General features: G+C 38.2%; 1 protein-coding gene across 11 annotated transcripts in view; it reads right to left on the bottom strand.

Annotated features, from left to right (window-relative positions):
• The window catches only part of robo2 (roundabout, axon guidance receptor, homolog 2 (Drosophila)), a 401,621-nt gene that overhangs the window by 15,503 nt on the left and 367,194 nt on the right, over positions 1-18,924 (bottom strand). For 7 of the 11 annotated variants that reach the window (XM_028464058.1, XM_028464066.1, XM_028464060.1 and 4 more), the window contains 6 exons: positions 17,462-17,589; positions 15,013-15,285; positions 13,482-13,607; positions 7,123-7,282; positions 4,436-4,699; positions 1,570-1,784 (listed from right to left, as the gene is read on the bottom strand). In XM_028464058.1, the coding sequence (XP_028319859.1) occupies positions 1,570-1,784; positions 4,436-4,699; positions 7,123-7,282; positions 13,482-13,607; positions 15,013-15,285; positions 17,462-17,589 (1,166 nt within the window). The remainder of the gene's footprint in view (positions 1-1,569; positions 1,785-4,435; positions 4,700-7,122; positions 7,283-13,481; positions 13,608-15,012; positions 15,286-17,461; positions 17,590-18,924) is intronic. The other 4 variants (XM_028464064.1, XM_028464068.1, XM_028464065.1 and 1 more) reach the window with 1 other exon arrangement.

Below are 18,924 nucleotides of genomic sequence, written 5' to 3'. Positions count from 1 at the left end.
CTACTTTTAATTTCCTTCTCACCAGTCTGTTTAAAATTCATGGATTTCCTTATCGCTTTTTGGAAAATGATAATTAGAATTCCCCAGAGTCCGCCAAATATGCTCCTAAAAAATTTGATTGAGAGACTTTTAGCAAGCATGCTCACATAAAAGAAACATACAGCAGCAAGTCATAAAGAAGATGAACAGGAGAACTTTAGAGGAATGTAACGTCCTTCATACGTACGTAGATTAGAACAAAAGTTGAACCTCTTATAATTGATCAATAAAAATAAACTACCAAAAGGGTTACATGAAAAAGTACCAAGCACAAGCACCACAACCAACTGTAGGAAGTGAAAGTTTGTGGAGGACCACCATATGATTCATAGATCAAAGACATGTTGCCAAATTGCCAAAAAGTTCCTTTTCTGGTCTTATCAGAGCTATTTTAGACAGACGGGCTTAAAGTGGAACGTTAAAAAAAACAGATTCCAGTAATTTAAATATAACTGACTGGCACCCTGTCCAGGTTGTACATACGCCTATAGCACCTGTTGACAAACGCATCAGACAATAAACTAATGAATGATTGAATGATTGTGCATTACAGATTAAGTGCTAATTCCTTGATCCACTTTAATGAAGTGAATGGATGAAAACTACGTATCTTTATCTGATTTTGTGTGCAGTGGTAGCCTCGGGGATTAAGCAAGTCCCTTAACACTAACTGCCTACAGGATTCTCTTGAAAAAGAGATTCTTAATCTCAGTGACTCTGCTGGTTAATAACAGGTTAGTAAATAAGAGCATTCAGAGAGCGCGAACCTTCACCAAACACCACATCTCCTCTTTACCAGATATTGGCAGTTATCTGGATCAGTGATGCTGATCATGGTACCATGATCAATCATTCCCTTTCTTTAAAGGCTTGGAAGAATATTTGATCCCCTTTAATAACAATACAGTAGGTCCAAATGTAGGGGCATCCCCACTTTTTTTTTTTTTTTTTTTTTTAAATCAAAATGAAATGCGAAATCCTGATCCGATCTGGATAAATCTTGGTGGAATAATTGAGGAACCAACCCAACTTAGCAGAGTCAAATTTCATTAAGATCGGTCAATTATGAACCGAGATATGAATATTTGAAATTTCACCAATGATGAAAGATGAAAGATTTTTTCGATTTTTCTATATTGATTCGGATCCCCTTGACAACAATAAATAAATGCGGGGGAATCATTACATTATCATCTCCTTGGCAGAGGTTAAAAGTAATCTGTTGTGCTTCATTATTTTGTAGAAAAAGAAGAATTCCCAAATGCTGGTGAGTGTTAAATTAAATGTTGTGACAGCCTTGATTGTGTTTGGCTCACAATCTTTTTACTTGTTATAGTGGACACTTAGATAGTTGTCATAGTGCTACATTAACTGTATGTTATGATGAGCATTTTCATGCATCACACCTTTTGATCAATAACAACCCATTAGCATAAGGTAATCACAATACACTACATCATATTTAGTGTTGGCTAATACTGTGAGTTTAGTAAAAGTGCCACCGTGCATGACACACTGCCTTGTATTTACCTGTTATGGAGCTGTCCAGGTTGTCCATGCTGGACCCTGGTGTGTGCTCAATACCACGAGGGTGCCTGGCTCCGTAGCCTTCATCCTCCTCCTCTTCCTCCTCCTCCTCCTCGTCATCAGGCAGGTCAGTTTCCAGGTCAGAAACCATTGTGCTCGACACATATCCTACAGGAGGAGCTGGAGCCTGGGGAGGAAGGGAACCTCCTTGGATGTGCCTGGAAAGAAAATATATCACGATACTCATTATTAGGGAAGGAGGAGGGATGATCATACTAGTTGTTTTTATACCACATTAAAAAAAGAAATTATTAGCAAACGTATTTCATAGACCGATGCATTGATTTGGAAAACTGCACTTATTCCACGCAGCTAAACGTGCCATAACACACTGACCTGCTAATTGCTGCTGTAGAAGGTTTAAAAAAAGGCATGTTGTTGACACATTGCTGTCACCTCTGTTAATAGTTATGTTTGTTAGAATATTGCTAAGACTTTAACACCGTTTGAGAAAATTGATTATAATTACTGTCCCTCTGGTGTTGTCAGCAATGCTCTACAATTACAGACATTAGTGAGTAACACAACATCGCCTTCCTGACGTGAGATCGTTCCCCCACCACCCCCAGCCACCACTACCACAAAGCTATGCACTTCACTGCGATGAATAAACGCCTGTCTCTCATCCTCTCTGCGTTGCTGACAGAATGAGGCATGGCCTTCATCTGACTTGCATGAGCAAAACAACAATGGATCGTGTCGTGTGGGTGTAGGGGAGAAAACAAGCACGGGTAGGACATTTTGTCGTTGACAGGGGGAAACATGCATGCAGTAGCCAGCTAAGTGCTAGCATGAGACTGTAAAAAAAATGAAATGATGAATAGGTTTATCTGCTGCACACATTTGATACAAGGAATAACAAAATCAACATGGTGTATAAACAGTGCCAACAGACAGTTAAAGCTGCAGTATGTAGAATAAGATAAGTCTTTATTGTGAATGCATTATCATACAAAGTACAACGTACAACGAAATTGGTGAAGACGCTCCACGCTCCCCCCTCGCCTCCTGAATGAACCTCACCGGTCTTCTTGTGAACGCTTGTGTGGATGTGCACACTGTGGAACTTTTTGCAACTATTTTCTCAATAGAGACTAGTGACAAATGTATGGACTTTATCTTGTGTTATTGGAGAGTTTTCTGATGTTTTAAAGACTCTGACCTGACAGCACGTATCCCTCTCTGCTGTGAAGACAGTAAGAGGCTCACAGCCACAGCTGCTCCTCACACACAAGCCGCCAAGACCAGCTGATCAGAGCAGACAGACACTCCACATCCACACTGCAAACGTCTGTTCTCTCCACCTTAGATGATATTTCTCTTAGGTTTACAAGTTATTTATCCCTTCTGTTATCACTCTCTCTCTCTGACTCGGTATGTGGGGCAGACTGCGCACGAACTGAAAGCGGATTGCGCGCAGTTTACCGCACATACCGAGTTAGAGGAACCTCTGCTGAGTCTGTTCCTCTCAAGCATGTGTGTGCCTTTAAACTGTTGCTTCTCCACCTCGATCTTCCTGTTTCCGCTTGATTTGCCGTGTAACCGCTGTGTCTAAAGCCACGTTAGAGACTTCTGCTGGAAGATCTGCCATTGGACTTTCCCTACTCCCAGATCGTGAACGCGCATAGACTTTTGACAAGCAGCTCTAGCAGCAAATAGTAACACCCAAAACAGCTTATGGAGCACTCAGTTGATAGAAAGATCTTCGATTCGCTGAAGTCCAGTGTCACGCTCCTGGATTTCTAAAGCTCATTTACAGAGCTAGGAGAAGGAGAGGAGATTCACTGTCCACTCAGAACACTTTGGATTACAACATGCTCAACAATCATAATCAATTTTACACCAAATGACGCAAAAAAAAACGTGCATACTGCAGCTTTAAAGAACACAAAAGCAGATACCGTATTCTATTCTCTAAACCAAATTAATTATTATTTTCTTTCCTCTATGAAGATGATGGCCATAGTTTACTAACCGCTCCTCTACTGACTGAATGCTCCCCAGTCAAACATTTTAAATCACATTAACTCTGATGAACCACTTTAACCTTGAGGGTAAAATAAAATGTATGTAAAGCCACTGTATTGGAAGATAAATAAATAAAACAAAAGGCTTAAGCTTGATTTTAAATGTATTCATAAATGATCAATTTCAAGTAAAGTTAAACATAAATACAAATAGAAATAGAAAAAATAAAAACACTCATTGCAACAAAATAAATATGAATAGTATTTACAAAGAGGTAAATGTAATAGTTGCTTCAAAAGAAATGTTGAAAAACATCCAAATGTAAAATCTAATTAAAAAAATAGTTTAGAACTTAAAAGAAAAACATTCAACCTTTTTTATTTTTCTTTTGTCTTGCTAATGACTATATTTTTGTTTTTCTTGTGTTTTGAAAAGACTGGTTGTTTTTCAGCAGCAGGGACTTAGAGACTGATCAGAATAAAGAAACGCATGAATGATGATAAATACAGGTTATAATAGAAATAAACCTAAAAGTAAAGCACGGTGCACCTCTGTGAAGAGGACGTTAGTCTATCACATGGCTCACCAAAATATTCTTTTCGATCTAAACTCATTGTTTCTTCACTGAATCATCGGCCCACCAAATAATAACTACTTTAATTAAAATTTCAAGTGATGTGTTTTCCATTAAAACCAAGTTATTTGAATGATATCTATTCCACACATTGTTGGATAGGGGAAAAAAAGCTAATTATGATACTTTTTCAACACATCAATAAAAAGCAAATTGCCACAATTTCCTCATTTGGACACTGTGTCAATGCACTTTATTTGTTTGTACCATGTTTGCTTTGCCATGTCCAGTTGGTATGCTCTGGTCAACTCGTCCAAATGGGCCTGGAGCATTGGCTGCATCTCATCCCGGGGAGATGGGGTAAGAGTGGCAGTGGACTGCTGTCCAAAGGACACAGCAGCTGGGGACGAGGCCACCCCTCGAATAGGTGGAGTAGGAACCCTCTCTTCTTCTTCCTCCAGCTCATCCTCCATACCCTGATGGAGGTACGTCTGCACGGGCATAGGAGCACCCCAACTATCGCTCTCATACCTGAAGAAGAAATGTGTGATTGACAATATTTGGTCAAATGTTGCATGAAAAAAAAAAACATTTCTCAGAAGGGTCAAAACAGCCAAGTTTTGTATAAGAAATTGAAGTAAATATGGATAAAAATGGAAGCAGTGATAACGTGGTGCAATCAATCATCATGAACTGCTAAATATAATTTACAATTTTTTTGAAGGTGTGGGAAAAGCAGAAACCGAAACTCAACCTCCATTACAGGTATATATTGTGAATGCTTTAAGCAACTGTTTTCTCAGTAGAAACATAGTGACAAGTGTATGGACTTCATCTTGTGTTAGTGGAGATTTTTCTGGTGTTTTATAGACTCTGACACGAATGCATATCACTGTAGTTCATGCCTGCCCAATGCAAGCATTGTGCCCACCGACTTGTGACATAGCTTCTTTTTCTTTTTTTTATTAATAGAATAATAGCTATTTTTGTTATTGTAAGTTTGCATTTATTATTATTATTATTATTATTATTATCATTAAACATATAAAGAAACAATAGTGTTTATGTATGATTTTTATTTTATTGACGTAAATCTACACAGCATCAGCCGAGTTGAAAAGGAAGTACATTTATTTAGTGCATATGTTTGAAACTATCTACCTACCGGCGTATATTTCACCTAACAGACTAAAACAAGCCGAAAATATGAACATGTACACAGTGGCGATGCTAGTAAACATTACATCAAACTGTATAAAGAAAAAGGCTTTGACGCTCTGTAGAAACACGTCGCCTGCTTTAGTGTGGGTTGGGGGTGGGGGTGGATGGGATCTGCGCGTACCAAGAAATTGAATCCTGGCGACGCCACCGTCCACTATAATTAAGTTTTGTGACTTTGTCAAACTTTTACATGAAGTTATGATGTAAGCGTCAGAATTAATGCGCGTCAAGCTTCGTTTGCTCATCGCTGTGCTTTTACATGCTGAAATAATACTGGCCATAAAGTAAATGTTCATTACGGAAATTTGTCAGTGTGCACTGTGCGAGACATAACTGTTTTAATTTGCTGCCATTAAGAGCAGCCTCAGATTTACAGTGCACACACTCTTCATTTGCAAGAAAGCCCATTAAAGCGAAAGGCCTCTCACGTACAGAAAAAGGACATGGCACCAAATGGACCGCAGATAGAGAGACAGTGTGAATGACTGCAACAAAATGAAAAGGGATTCTGCAAAATGCACACAATTTGTGTACAAAAATAAATGTTGACATTACATTGAACTTTTAGGAGAACTCATGTTTGAGCATTTATCAAGGTTAAAGTTAGGGATGCACCAAATGTGCACCAAAATGAGGCTGAAAACTGAAACACCGAAATAAATTATCATGCCAATTATTATTACAAATTGCATTTATGGCTATAAATATGTACTAACCCCACTAAAGTAAAGAATTGCAATTTCTTGCAAGTACTCAAGTTACTGTAATTGAGTTGCTTTATTAGACTATATTTCTAAATCAGTAATTTTACTTATACTTCAGTACGTTTTAAAAGAAGTAAAGCCATTTCTAACATTTCTACTCTCAATCGTTACTGATTAAATTAATATTTTTTGTTTAAAAATGATCAACGGACATTGTGAAACTACAAAAAATGAAATGACCAGACAACAATCAAATCACATCAATCAGATTAAACGTAATGCACAGCACCAAAACAGCAATTTAATGACGGTTATTTTCTCAATTTTAGAGTTCATAAATGTAGCTATACATAGAGCCTGAGAATTTTTATTTTTAATTGAATATATTGGTGTTATTTCATTTCAAAAAGACATTGTACATTTTGAAAAACCTTTTATTTTATACAGATGATGAAAATAAATGAAGTTCCAACTGTGCAAGATTTGGTCTCTTCCTTTTTAAGTTTATACATTTACTGTTTACAAGGGAACCGTGGCAAGATTTATTACCAAAAATAAACGTGGAGGATGAAAGTAACTATTAACTTTTACTTTGAGTACTAGTTAATTGAGCTACTTTTTACTTGTACTTGAATATTTTCTGTATGGCTCACTTGTACTTGAGTACAATTTCAATCAAGTAACAGTACTTCTACTTGAGTAGGATATAGCAGTACTCTTTACACCTCTGCATACATTATTATTATGGATGTAAAGTAATTTCAAAACAGATTCAAAAACTGTGTATCTGTACAAGAACTAGACACGACTTTCACTTATAGTTTCTCTGCAGATGCTCAGTAAAGCAATGATTAGCAGGGGTGAAACAAAGGTGAACCTGTTTGAAACCAAAGTATCTGATGCAAAGCACTGGCTTGTTTACTCTAGTAAACTAAGGAATGCTCTGGGTAGATATTTGGCGACTTATTAGGTAGAATTAGGGAGACTAAGGACTTGAGTGCAAAGCTACAATCAGGTTAGTGGACCTACCCTCCTCCTTCATGGTGCTCATTGGGATAATGGTCCATCTCAGTACCAGGAAGAGGGTGAATAGGGGGAGGGGGTAAGGGGACATTGGCCCAGTTGGACCCATTTGCTTTAGTTGGTTTGGAGCCAGCCTTGGTTTTCTTCTTCTTTCCTCCCTTTCCACCTACAAAACAAGACGATGCATTTAGAAGACACGACACAGCAGTTACACATGTTGAATGTAAAAATAAAAAATAAAAAACTGTTAAAAGAGAATATTTGAGAGGGCAATTTTCTGTTGCTGCTTTTCCACGGGTTCTGAAGAAACCCACTTTAGTCAAAACATGGTACTTGGATTATAAATTAAATTCAACATGCCATTGGAAAGCAACTCACATTTCCAAACACAAGATTTCAATGGGCTGTATTTTCATGCTTGCAGAGGAAAAATTCAAGGTTGCCTGACGAAAAGCATGCCTCTATTGATTGATTGGCTGAAAAGCCACATATCTCCATAGAAACAGAGAGAAACGGCAGTAAACGATGCTCAGGCAGACCTTCGAGCACCACCCATCCCTCAGTGTAGCCTTTCACACCAGGCTATGGGTTCCACAATGAAATATCTCACTTCACAGCATCACCATAATGAATGGCTTGTGTAGTGTCAGTGTGTCCCTAATGGAATTCAGCGAGTCTATTACTACTTTCATTTCTTTTATTACATTGGCGAGCCGCTAACCCCATCCATTTCCACTCATAGCCCTCCAACATCAGATTCTCGCCTGTTCTATCCATCTTTATAAATCTGTCAGCCAGGTCAATACTGAGTTTTATACGATTTGGTCAATCTGAAAGTAGACTTATTTCGGGTATTTGATTCAAGGCCAGGACTTGTTTTTAAATCAAAGTGTGTATGTAAACTAATATTGCTAAAGATCACAACCTGCTGATGTTTTACAAATGTAACAAAATGCTCACATAACAAAAAGAGTAAAGGTTGCTTTGTATTGTATATATTTGTGTAAATATGTACTGTTTGTAACTACCTAAAATAAATAATACATGTATTAAGGTTACGTTTTGCCACATCTGGTCAAATCTAGACATTTTGCACCCATGAAAGGTTTATTTACCTTTAAGTCAAATTTTTTATTGATATGTCCCTTTCCTTTTATGCTCACAGCATGCTCCATTAGAGCCTAAGTCTAAAATGCAGAGCACTAAATGCATTAATAAATCATACTCCAGTGCGTGTAAGAGCCTCTCTGTGAGTAAATAGTTTCTACAAAATAAAGAATGAAAGACCGTCATCGTGACTGATGAAACCCACCTTTGCTATATGCTGTATTCTGCTCTTATCTGCTTGCAAAGAATAAAACAAGTGATTGCAAAATCACTTAAACCAAAAGCTCATAAAGCTGCCATTTTAGCATCCTGAATGAAATATGGATGTATTTATATTGGAAAGGCCTGAGTGACTTGGTTTGATTGGATGGGAAAAGTTTCTGATTTTTAGTTTGGTTCAATTCTACATTGCAGCCTGGAAAGCATGTGAAGTTTGGGGTAGTACTACCAAAAAGGATTACCAAGCAGTGAATAGTAATATAATTATTGGTTGTTATAGTTTTTTTTAACTAGAAATTTGGTATTTACAAGATAAATGTGGCAGTTCCACATGCAATTGTTCCAAATGCAAAGCATTTTAAGTTAATTGTCAAATTTAAGGTGAACCACGGCAATGAACACATTAATGTTTATTTTATTTTATTTTAGTATCATTAAAATAATTTTTAAGGCCCGAGCACCAAAGGCGGTAGGAAGGCCCTGTTGTTTCTGTACAGATTCTTCTTCTTCCTCTTCCTCTTCCTCTTCCTCCTCTTCTTCTTCTTCTTCTTCTTCTTCTTCTTCTTCTTCTTCTTCTTCTTCCTCTTCCTCTTCTTCTTCTTCTTCTTCTTCTTCTTCTTCTTCTTCTTCTTCTTCTTCTTCTTCTTCTTCTTCTTCTTCTTCTTCTTCTTCTTCTTCTTCTTCTTATTTTACTGCAACTTTACTTTCCGAGAGTACAATTTCATGCAATTTGGTAGGAGGGTATAGTTTGGTGAAAAATGTAACGTGTACCCTTTTTAATACAATTTTGGGTCTTGTTTTTAATTGTCTTGCCAGAATAAAGTGGTACGCATCAAAAGGACCAGAGTTAAAAGTAAAGTAATATAACGTTTGTACAATGCAGAGGAAAAATCATGTATAACCATGAACGAAAACAACAAAATAAACATTTACGAAAGACCAGCTCTGTAAAAGTTAAATATGAGAGGGGATTTAGCAGAGGAAGACAAGAGAAGTGTCATGACAAGATTAATAAAGAATGAAAGTAATAAAAGAAACAACTGTAAGCCCTGGGCAGGAAGCATCACAGTAGGTATAGTCTAAAAGTAATTGGGTTTCCTAATCGCACCTCTGGGCCATGCTTGACTTTTACCAATAAATGGAGAGCAGACGTGATTGTTCTATCATCCTTTAGTCCCTCTACACAACACCAGCCATCAATATTGTAAATGAGCCTCTTCGATGGAATGAATGGTCTAGCACTGGAGTCCCCACAGCTCAACTCGAATATGAAAAATATAGAATGGGTTATGGCTTGGAGCCATACAGGAATTACACAGCAGACTGACAAAATAATAGTCTCTGTTGAAAAGGGAACAAAACCTATTTATAGTCAGCTTTGAATATTCATCCCAGGTTCGGGCACTCCCCGTCTATAACTGCACAGGCTTTGTTTTCATTTGATTCATCAGAGCATTGATGGAACGGCCACAGAGCACAAACGCGCCAAAAGCTACTCAGCCATTTACGGTAACTTATTTAGGTTGGAAAGTATGAATCCAAGTCAACCTGACTTTAGTAGAGTAAATGGAAATTGTTATGTAATGACTTTAGAAAGCAGCATTTGCATCTTTGGACCTCAGATGATCCGGGAGCTTTCTAATTTCCCACAGTGGTTGGAGAACACAAGAGGACATAGAGGGTCTGTGAGGTCTCTGGGTGCTTCGCTCTAACGCTACAGTAAGAGCGGCTTTAATGAGCAGCTTCTCGTCCCCAGTGGAGATCCATGCTGTCATGAAAGCTGCTTCTATTTCTGTTCTGTTTCATCCTGCTCTCCTCCTTCACATTCATTATTCTTTCCATCTCATGAGAGGGGGAGCAAAGCCCTGCAACTTGCTCTCCTTCCACCCACGCTCTTAAATCCTGACTTTACTTCGGTTGAGGTCTGAATCAAAGCTAATGCTATTTCACCACACTCGCGTAGCCTGCTCTATGCTAGATCAAGGTGTTGACTGACACCTTACAGAAGCTCTCATACTTAAAAACACCATAATAATATTAATAATAATGCTGATCTATTTTTGTATTATAAGCGTATTCCAGCCTGTTGCTGCACAACCTTTTCATTCCTCTATCTGTTTATCTAAGTGCTTTGTTAGATGGAAATCTGCTTTAATTAGGGATGCTTTAGTTACACCTGTAACTTGTTATAGTGAGGTGAACCACTTTTGCTGCTTTGTGTTTGTAAGTTAAAAAGCATCTTCAGTACTACGGGCCAGTTGGTGTTTCTGGCCAAACACACAAAGTATCTATTTATCCTTATCAGCAGTTATCAAAGACAGGAACATGCACATAAATTGATGTCGGATGCTAATTGAAACTGAAATATGAAACTGCGACTTTAAATAGTACCTAAAGTGTTTGGCCGATGTCAGTCTAGGTTGGAAATTTTAAAAATGCCTTGATTATGGGCGGGGCTCCTGAAGCAGTTAAGACACGCCCACTCTATACTATAAAATCACCAAAGAGCAATCCATGCTATTCTAACAACCTGCTTAATACTCTCTATACCATCCAACCTACTCGCCACAGATTACAGAGTCAACAGGTGCTAGTTTTTCTTGGAGGGGCGGGGCTAACAATGGTGGTTTGTGAAATTTCTGTGGCTTCTTACGTCACAAACCACCGTCAATGACAAAATTGTATTGTAATAGCTGGGTTTCAACCCATAGTGGGGTTCCATTTTTACAGCAAAATACACCAAATTGAAATAGTTTGACTCAAATGTCAACAGTTGGACAAAAATCCATCAACAACCCTACTTCATGCGTAAATACATCAGTTTTCAGAAGAAAAAAACGAGTTTTGGGGTTTAGTAAGATGCATGGTAAACATCATCCAATATCATGAACCTGTAATAACAACAATATGAAAGACTCCGATGGACATTAAAAAAAATCCTAATTTGTCTTCTTTTTCGAAAATATGTTAAGGTTTCATTTATTCAGAAAACATTTTACAGGAAATTTACTTTGATCTCCTGAGATGTTTTGACTGCCAACTGTTAGTCTTTATTTTTACTCTCCCACACCGGGATCTCACTTCTCCACAGACCATACAGACCATCAGGCGACGGGGGGCGTGGCCAACCTGAGAGAACTCTGAGATTGGCCACGCCCAGAAATAACTCATAAGGACACAAGAAAACAATCAGTAGATGCATTGATGCTTTCCTAAGAAAATAACTGGTAAGGATATATCAGAGCAATCAGTAGATGCCTCTGAGGAAGACTGACAGGTGGCAGTTGAAACATGTCAGGAGATCAAAGTAAATTTCAAAGTACATTTTCTAAAAAAAAATGTCTGAATAAATGAAACCTAAACATATATATATTTTTAATTCTTTTATCTTATATACGCTTCATTGCTTAAAAACCATCATACAATACATCAACAATGCTGACAAGTATCTCAAATAAACAGAATTGTATTTCCATATAGGAAATTATCAACAAGCCCACCAAGAACCATTAATAATCTGTAATATAGGCTGAATGTGCCTGCGAGGAATGGTCACTTTACATCCGGCTCAGCAGCCCACTCTGCGGCCCAGCATTGAATTAGAGACTACTAAAGGCAGCGGCTTGTAACAAGATAAAGGAGGAGATCAGGGGAGGATGCAGACACAGAGTTGCCTTAGTGTCCTATAAATGACATTGTAATTCTCTGAACATGGGTTTTAGTGTGGTCGCCCACCATTAGGGGAAGGAGGGAAAAAGGGAGGCATTTTTGCCACTTTACCCATCCAAGCATCTCTAATGGTGTCTGTGTGTGTATATAGCCCAGTCTGCCTGAAAGACTCCCTCTGCACCCACTCCCGTCTGCTCACGCTCACAGCGAGAAACAAAGGAAAAGCCGACTTTAGCACTTGCAGTGATATTCTGTCAAGAAATTATAGGCTTATTCTGTTATGCTGACCTAAATGTCCCCGTTTCTTTCTGCTCCAGTAGGCTGCGTCCTATTATATATCATAACGGGGTAAGATGGTCTAGAAGTAGCTATGCAGAAACCCATGCAAAGAAAAAACAAAACAAACCATTAGCGTGTAATCAGATGGATGCAGGCGCGTCTCACCCATGGGGGATGCGACACTCGCACTTTGATAGAAACTCATATTCATCCCTCTCACTTTTTACAAAGGGATTCATTGTTGAAAACGCATTGGTCCTGTTAGATTGATTGAATGGTGATTAAGCCAATCACAGCCAGCCATTTGACGAAGACGTTGTTCCGAGAAGGTAAACAGAGTGTTAACAGCAATGAGTAAAGTGTAAGTGAAGAGACAAAAAATGAGTAACAGGTGGCAAGAAAAGAGAGAAAAGTGACTAAAATGGGCCAAAAAAAGTCAAGTGGCAAAAAAATTTGACAAAAAGGAAATAGGTTGTATGTAAATGAGCAAATTGTGGCAAACTAGTGAAAAAGGGCAAAAATGCGGAACAAAAACAGGCAAAGTGTAGGGAAAAAGGAAACAAGTGTTATTTTTGGATGAAAAGCGGCAAACTGGTTAAAGAATCGACAAAAATTGGATAAAAGTGTCAAAAAGAACTTGCAAAAATGGACAAAAATAAGGAAAAATTTATATTTATTTGCAAAAGAAAGCTAAAATCTGATAAGGAGCATAAATAGAACAAAGAAAAAGGTAAAAAGGGGTTAAAAGTTTCTCCTTTTTACAGTTTTCTGGGGAAATAATAATTAAAATAAGACAAAGAGCCCCATGTTGAGTATCACTGACTTAATAACAGCTTTATCATGGTTTTAGTGAGTTAATTTAATAAACTAAACTAAGTCAACGGTTGCCCTACCCTTAGAACACCCTCAATGTTTAAATTGCAGCTCCACCCCTGGGTGGAAGCATGAGGAGCTAAGTGAGCAAAGCGTTCTACTGTGGTGTCTGGTTCTTACGTGCAAACAGGAGATCAATAATACAATTAATACAAGAGTCAATCATAAAGCCAGGTCATCCCAGTCTGCTTGATTCTCTGCTGCTGTGTAAAACCAACCTGAGAGACTGCCGCTTCGCTCTGAGCTGTTGTGAGAGCTGGTGGTGCTGAAATCTTGTGATTGGTTGTGTGGGATTCTATTAGACAATCCTTCGCCCAATCGGTAGTCAGGAATGAAAAGAATGGCTACAAGGCAGGGGAGGAGGGGAAGGGGGCGGGGGGGTTAAAGGGGAAAAATCACAGTGGCATCAGGTGATTGGCAGTTAGCACAAGCGCATGCAAACATGCAATTAGGGCAACAAGTAAGCAGGATAAAGTTGGAATCAACACGTTGAACAAGCTTCGATCATAAAGCCATGCAAACATTAGCTGGTTTCTGCTCTGCAGGAATTCACTGACATGGCAGATTTCAGCTATTTTCGAAACTTTTCTAGTATCCTAATGTTTTTCATAATGACCTATAAGACTGTAAGTAGTTATATTTCAATATTTATCTCCATCGAAAAGGCTTTTTCACCAAATAATTAGATAGGCAATAATATTGGCAGATATTAGCCATAATATGTGATATTGGTTGACATCAGTTTCTGTTTATCCACCGATATATATATATATATATATAAAAAATTGATATGTGCTATTTGAAAGAACATATTAAAAAAAATACGGAATTCTTTCGATTGCTAAAACTGAATAAGTATAAATATTTAACACAGATGGTGTTTATTTGTAGAATACATCCAGTGGAGCATCACCTTAAAAGTATACGCTGAACCTATTAAGCCTATACCATGAAGATACTGTATATATTTTGTGACATAAAATTAAATTGGTGGGGAGGGGATCTGTGTATATATCGGTATTGGTTAATATTGGAAATCATAAATTTAGTGTTAGACAATATTGGCATATATGATATTGGCAAAAAGCTAATATCAAACAATCCTAAAAATAGTGATATTTGAACACATTTACCAATGTAATGTTAGAAACTTTCTAAATCAAATTAAATTACTTTTTGCACACCATAATGATTTAAAAACTTTAAAAAATGTTACAGCGGAAGTATCAAGGAAAGAGTAAAAGTGATGTTTCCACAAAGTTTATCAATCATATCTCTTATGAAAATGCAAATATTGGCCATCACCCATGTAACAACATGCAGTGGATTAAAAAGCGTAGAACAAGGTTGACTGAGCGACAATTAAAAAAAAAACAAAAAACTTGGGAAAAGTGATTCTTAAAGAATCACTTTTTCATATATTGTGATTCTATTAATTTAAATATCACTCTAAAATGGATGTGAACAGTTGTCCTCTGTATACTGATATATAAACTGTACATTTTAAAGTATTTTCAGGTCAGTTTGCTCTGGTATGTGAGGTGTAAATATCGACAAACTGCCTAAACATTTTGACTTATCTTCAACCAGCATAAAAAATATTATTGTAGCTATAAATTCATACAATATATCCCATTATTGGCCTTGGGTGACATGATATTCGATTCTGTTCCCGCGGAGCCACCCACACACAAGCACAACCATATTCCCACAAACAGCCAGTGGCACACTTCGCTTGCTCTGACTTACTGTTGTTGCAGGAGTTTTTGTCAGGCAGGGAGTAGCCCAGGTTGGCCATTTCCTGTTTGGCCTGGAGCGAGGCCTTCCACTGGGCGTCGGGCAGATCCACAGCCAGCTCGTGGATGCTGCTGGAGTGGAGGATCTGCGTGGTGGCGTAAGGGGTGGCCTGAGACGTTTGGCCCGGGCTGTTGTAGCTGGCTTTGGTGGTGAAGTCGATGCTGCTGTAGATGGCTCCGTCAGACAGCATGGTGCCCGTTTTATCCCCCTGCCCGTTGGGAATGTCTGCATGGTAAAGTGTGAAAGAAAGGTCAATATAGAAGGAATTAAACACCAAAAAAGTATTTTCAATGTTTAATATATTCATAGGTGTTTTCACAAGTCATTAATTTATACTATTGAAATAAACGTGCAAATGCCGACAATAGATCAGTCAAAAAAGTAACTATACCACCACATGCATAGGATAATAATTAGCTAGTATGCATACATAACACAAAACTGACACATTGTCACACTATCATGGTAATTTAAATTTGGGTCAATCACGTAACACCTAAATATTCTGTCCGACAGCAATTCTTTTGGAAAAAAAAAAAGTTTAAATGCATAAAAATATATATCAAATATGTAGTAACGTCGTATATACAGTATGCGTTCAATTTGATTTATATAAAAAACATGTTACTTATTAAAATACTTCTGTTGTTAGTTATCCTAATTCATTATTATAGTGTTATATTCCGTCGCCGATTTCTGCGTGTTTCAACTCCTTCGGCTTTTGACCAATTTTGACAATTAAGACATCAAAAAAACTTCAAAAATTCAGCATGGGGGTGTTTGTACTTTTGTCATATGTAACTTTTGTCCATTTTCTTTAATACATTTTTTTGATAACCGTTACCCGGCAACCGTTACCATGGCATAGCATTTCTTTTGTATGTATTACTTGAGAAAGGTAACTTGAATGTAATGATTTATGCTGGGCATATAAGCATTTCTGCTTCTGCCTGTTTCAGTCTTGTTAAATACTGCATTTTTAAATTGTGATTTATGTTTGAAGATTTTTGTTAGACTAAAACTGAAAGTAAATAAATCATGATAGATGGTATATAATATATACATGTAATTCTGTGGAAAAATTTTGATTTTCAATCAAAAAATTGTGATTGATATTTTTTTCCACCCTATAGAACATTTTTTGGTATCACTTTACTTGAAGTTTTATACATAAGGCTGACATTACGCTGTCATTAGCATGAATAAAGTGGCTGTCATTAAGTGTCGTTTGCTAAGTTATGACACTTTTGGAGCTATGTTGGCATTTTTTGGGTTAGGTGGGGAGATCTAGTGGGGTTAGGTAGGTTAGGGGTTAGGGGTTTGGGCAGACATAGGCAACTGGGTTGTGGACAAATCCCCCAAAATTTTATTTCAAGAAGTTGGAAGTAATATATAGCCCGACATAATACACAAAATAACTCCCAAAGCATACAAATCAAAAGCAAAATGCCAAAAGTACACAAAAAAATACACACAATGACAACAAAGACAGACACAACAACCACTTAAACAAACAAAACGACAAAAAACTGACAAGACAAAAAAAAAAAAACAAAGACAAAAAAATAAATAAAGGACAAAATCCTTTTTCACCACTGTATTAATGCTCAGATCAATCATTATTTTAACGCTGACCTGAATGTTGATCATGTGGCCCTCAGATCAGACACAATCAGTTTTTTCTGGCCCCTAATGTGATAGAGTTGCCCATCCCTGGGATAGGGTAATGAACGACTCTTAATGACACCCTTCATGAGACCTTATTCATGCTGTCAGCCTTATGTATAAAACATCAAGTAAAGTGTTTTTACCCTTCAATTTCCACTATTTCTTACTGTTGTAAATGTTGCTCTACATATAAAACACAGCTATTAGAGGGACTCTGCACATGACATGCTAACACAAAGGACAGAGATCAGAACAGAGCCGTAGTGAGAGCCACAGACTCCCTCCACCAGTGCATGGTTTCCCTGCCCAGTGAAGGGGGGATGATGTAAAGCCGCGGCGGAAGTGTCCGCAACCGCATCAGTCAGGCTGCGCATGTCCTTCACGAGTGGTTGCTCAGCTCCATCCCTTCAAACACCCATCAGCCCCCTTCTCCTCTGCCTCTCACGCTCTGAGCTATGGGCTGTGACACCTGGCTCAACTACGTGCCATCACTCAGCCTGGTGACAGTGGAACCCCCTGATGTTAAAGCCATACCGGCTGTGCTCTGATGTGATGAATAAATATAAATCAAAAAAACCACCAGCAATATGCATATATGCATACATCTTGCATACATATGCGTACATGACAAACAACACCAGCTTAGCGAACCACAGAGGAACGCAGAGCGGCCATTTTTCATCTTTTAAGGCCTCTTTATCAATGTGCATGGGAAAGCGCGGGGGCCACTCACCTCCTCGACCAAAGTTACCGAGGTCGTTGGGTCCCCCAGAGCCACTGTTGACAGGAAGGCTGGTTGCAGGCCAGGAGTCGGCTAACCAGGGGTAGCCAGGGTCGCTGGCGTTCAGAAGGCCTGGACGGCTGTCGGAAAAAACACAGTAAGAAACTTTAGATCAAACATTGGGTGTGAAATGACTGCATATCAGTGCAAGAACATAAATAATTGCAATTAACGCATGGTTTAAATCAGTCGCTGTGTTGAGTGAATATGAAAAGAAGTAATTAGTGGCGTGTCAGCAAGCAGACAAAAAATAAACATGTTAAAATTCAGCTTTGTGTACAACAATGTGTGCCGTGTGAGATAAGCTTTGCATAAACCTTTGAAGCCTTTACAGACATTTAAAGAATAAACTATACACAAACATTTCATCTCCTGCAAAGTTGGAATTTCTCCAGGCGAACACAATCTTACTTTCTCTGCGTAATTAACCCTCCTATTATCCTTGGGGTCAATTTGACCCCATTCAATATTTACCATTCAAAAACTAAACAATATTTCATGACTTTTCCTAATTTGTTTCCCTAACAAGTTTGGGGTTTGAATCCCGCTCCATACAAGTCATTTTCATTGTGTCCTTGGGCAAGGCATTTTACCCATATTGCCTCCAATGAACAAGTATGAAGGCACAAAATGGCAGCCATGCTTCTGTCAGTATGTACCAGGGCAGCTGTGGCTACATTGTAGCTTACCACTGACTAGCATGGATTAATAATTCAATTCAATTCAACTTTATTTATATAGCGCAAATTACAACAAAGTCATTTCAAAGCGCTTCACAAAATATAGTCCATAGTAAGAAAGAAAGAAAGAATCCAACAAGATCCACACGGGTCAGATTTACCTCAAGGGTAAAATGTGTTATATAGTAACATTTGAGGATAATAGGAGGATTAAGTAAGAATCTGCAACTTTTGAATTTCCACATTCCAGGAGAACGAATGCAGTCTGGTATATGAACATAAGCTCTACTTCATTAGTCACTCCACTGCCTTCAAACTCCAGATGTTACACCTTTCCCATTGACCTAACTGTGAAATATATAACGGTGTGTATATCTCAGTAATATTTGAGCATATTAGGAGGGTTAAGGCAGAAGCAAACTGCAGATGCAAAAACAAACCGACACCCTCATACATACACCTTTCCCTTTTTCCCACAACATCTCACGTGTTCTGCTGTGTTTTCCCATAAACCCCGTGTGGTGATGTCCAGACAGTCTAAATCATATTTGAAGGGAAACTTAGACCACGAGCCCTGTGGGATTTCTGCATACGAGAGGACGGCAGTGCCATTTAACAGGTGTTGGGCCCTCCTGAGGGGTCGAGAACCATAAAAGCAGCCATCAAGACTTTAACCTGTCATGGGTGACTGCTGGGAGCCCATTAGGGCCACTTTACTGTACAATCACGTCTGTA

The sequence above is a fragment of the Gouania willdenowi genome, chromosome 13 (assembly GCF_900634775.1).
Source record: "Gouania willdenowi chromosome 13, fGouWil2.1, whole genome shotgun sequence".
Classification (NCBI taxonomy): Eukaryota; Metazoa; Chordata; class Actinopteri; order Blenniiformes; family Gobiesocidae; genus Gouania; species Gouania willdenowi.
Note: the sequence above shows the minus strand (reverse complement) of the source record. Positions and strands in the feature narration are given on the sequence as shown.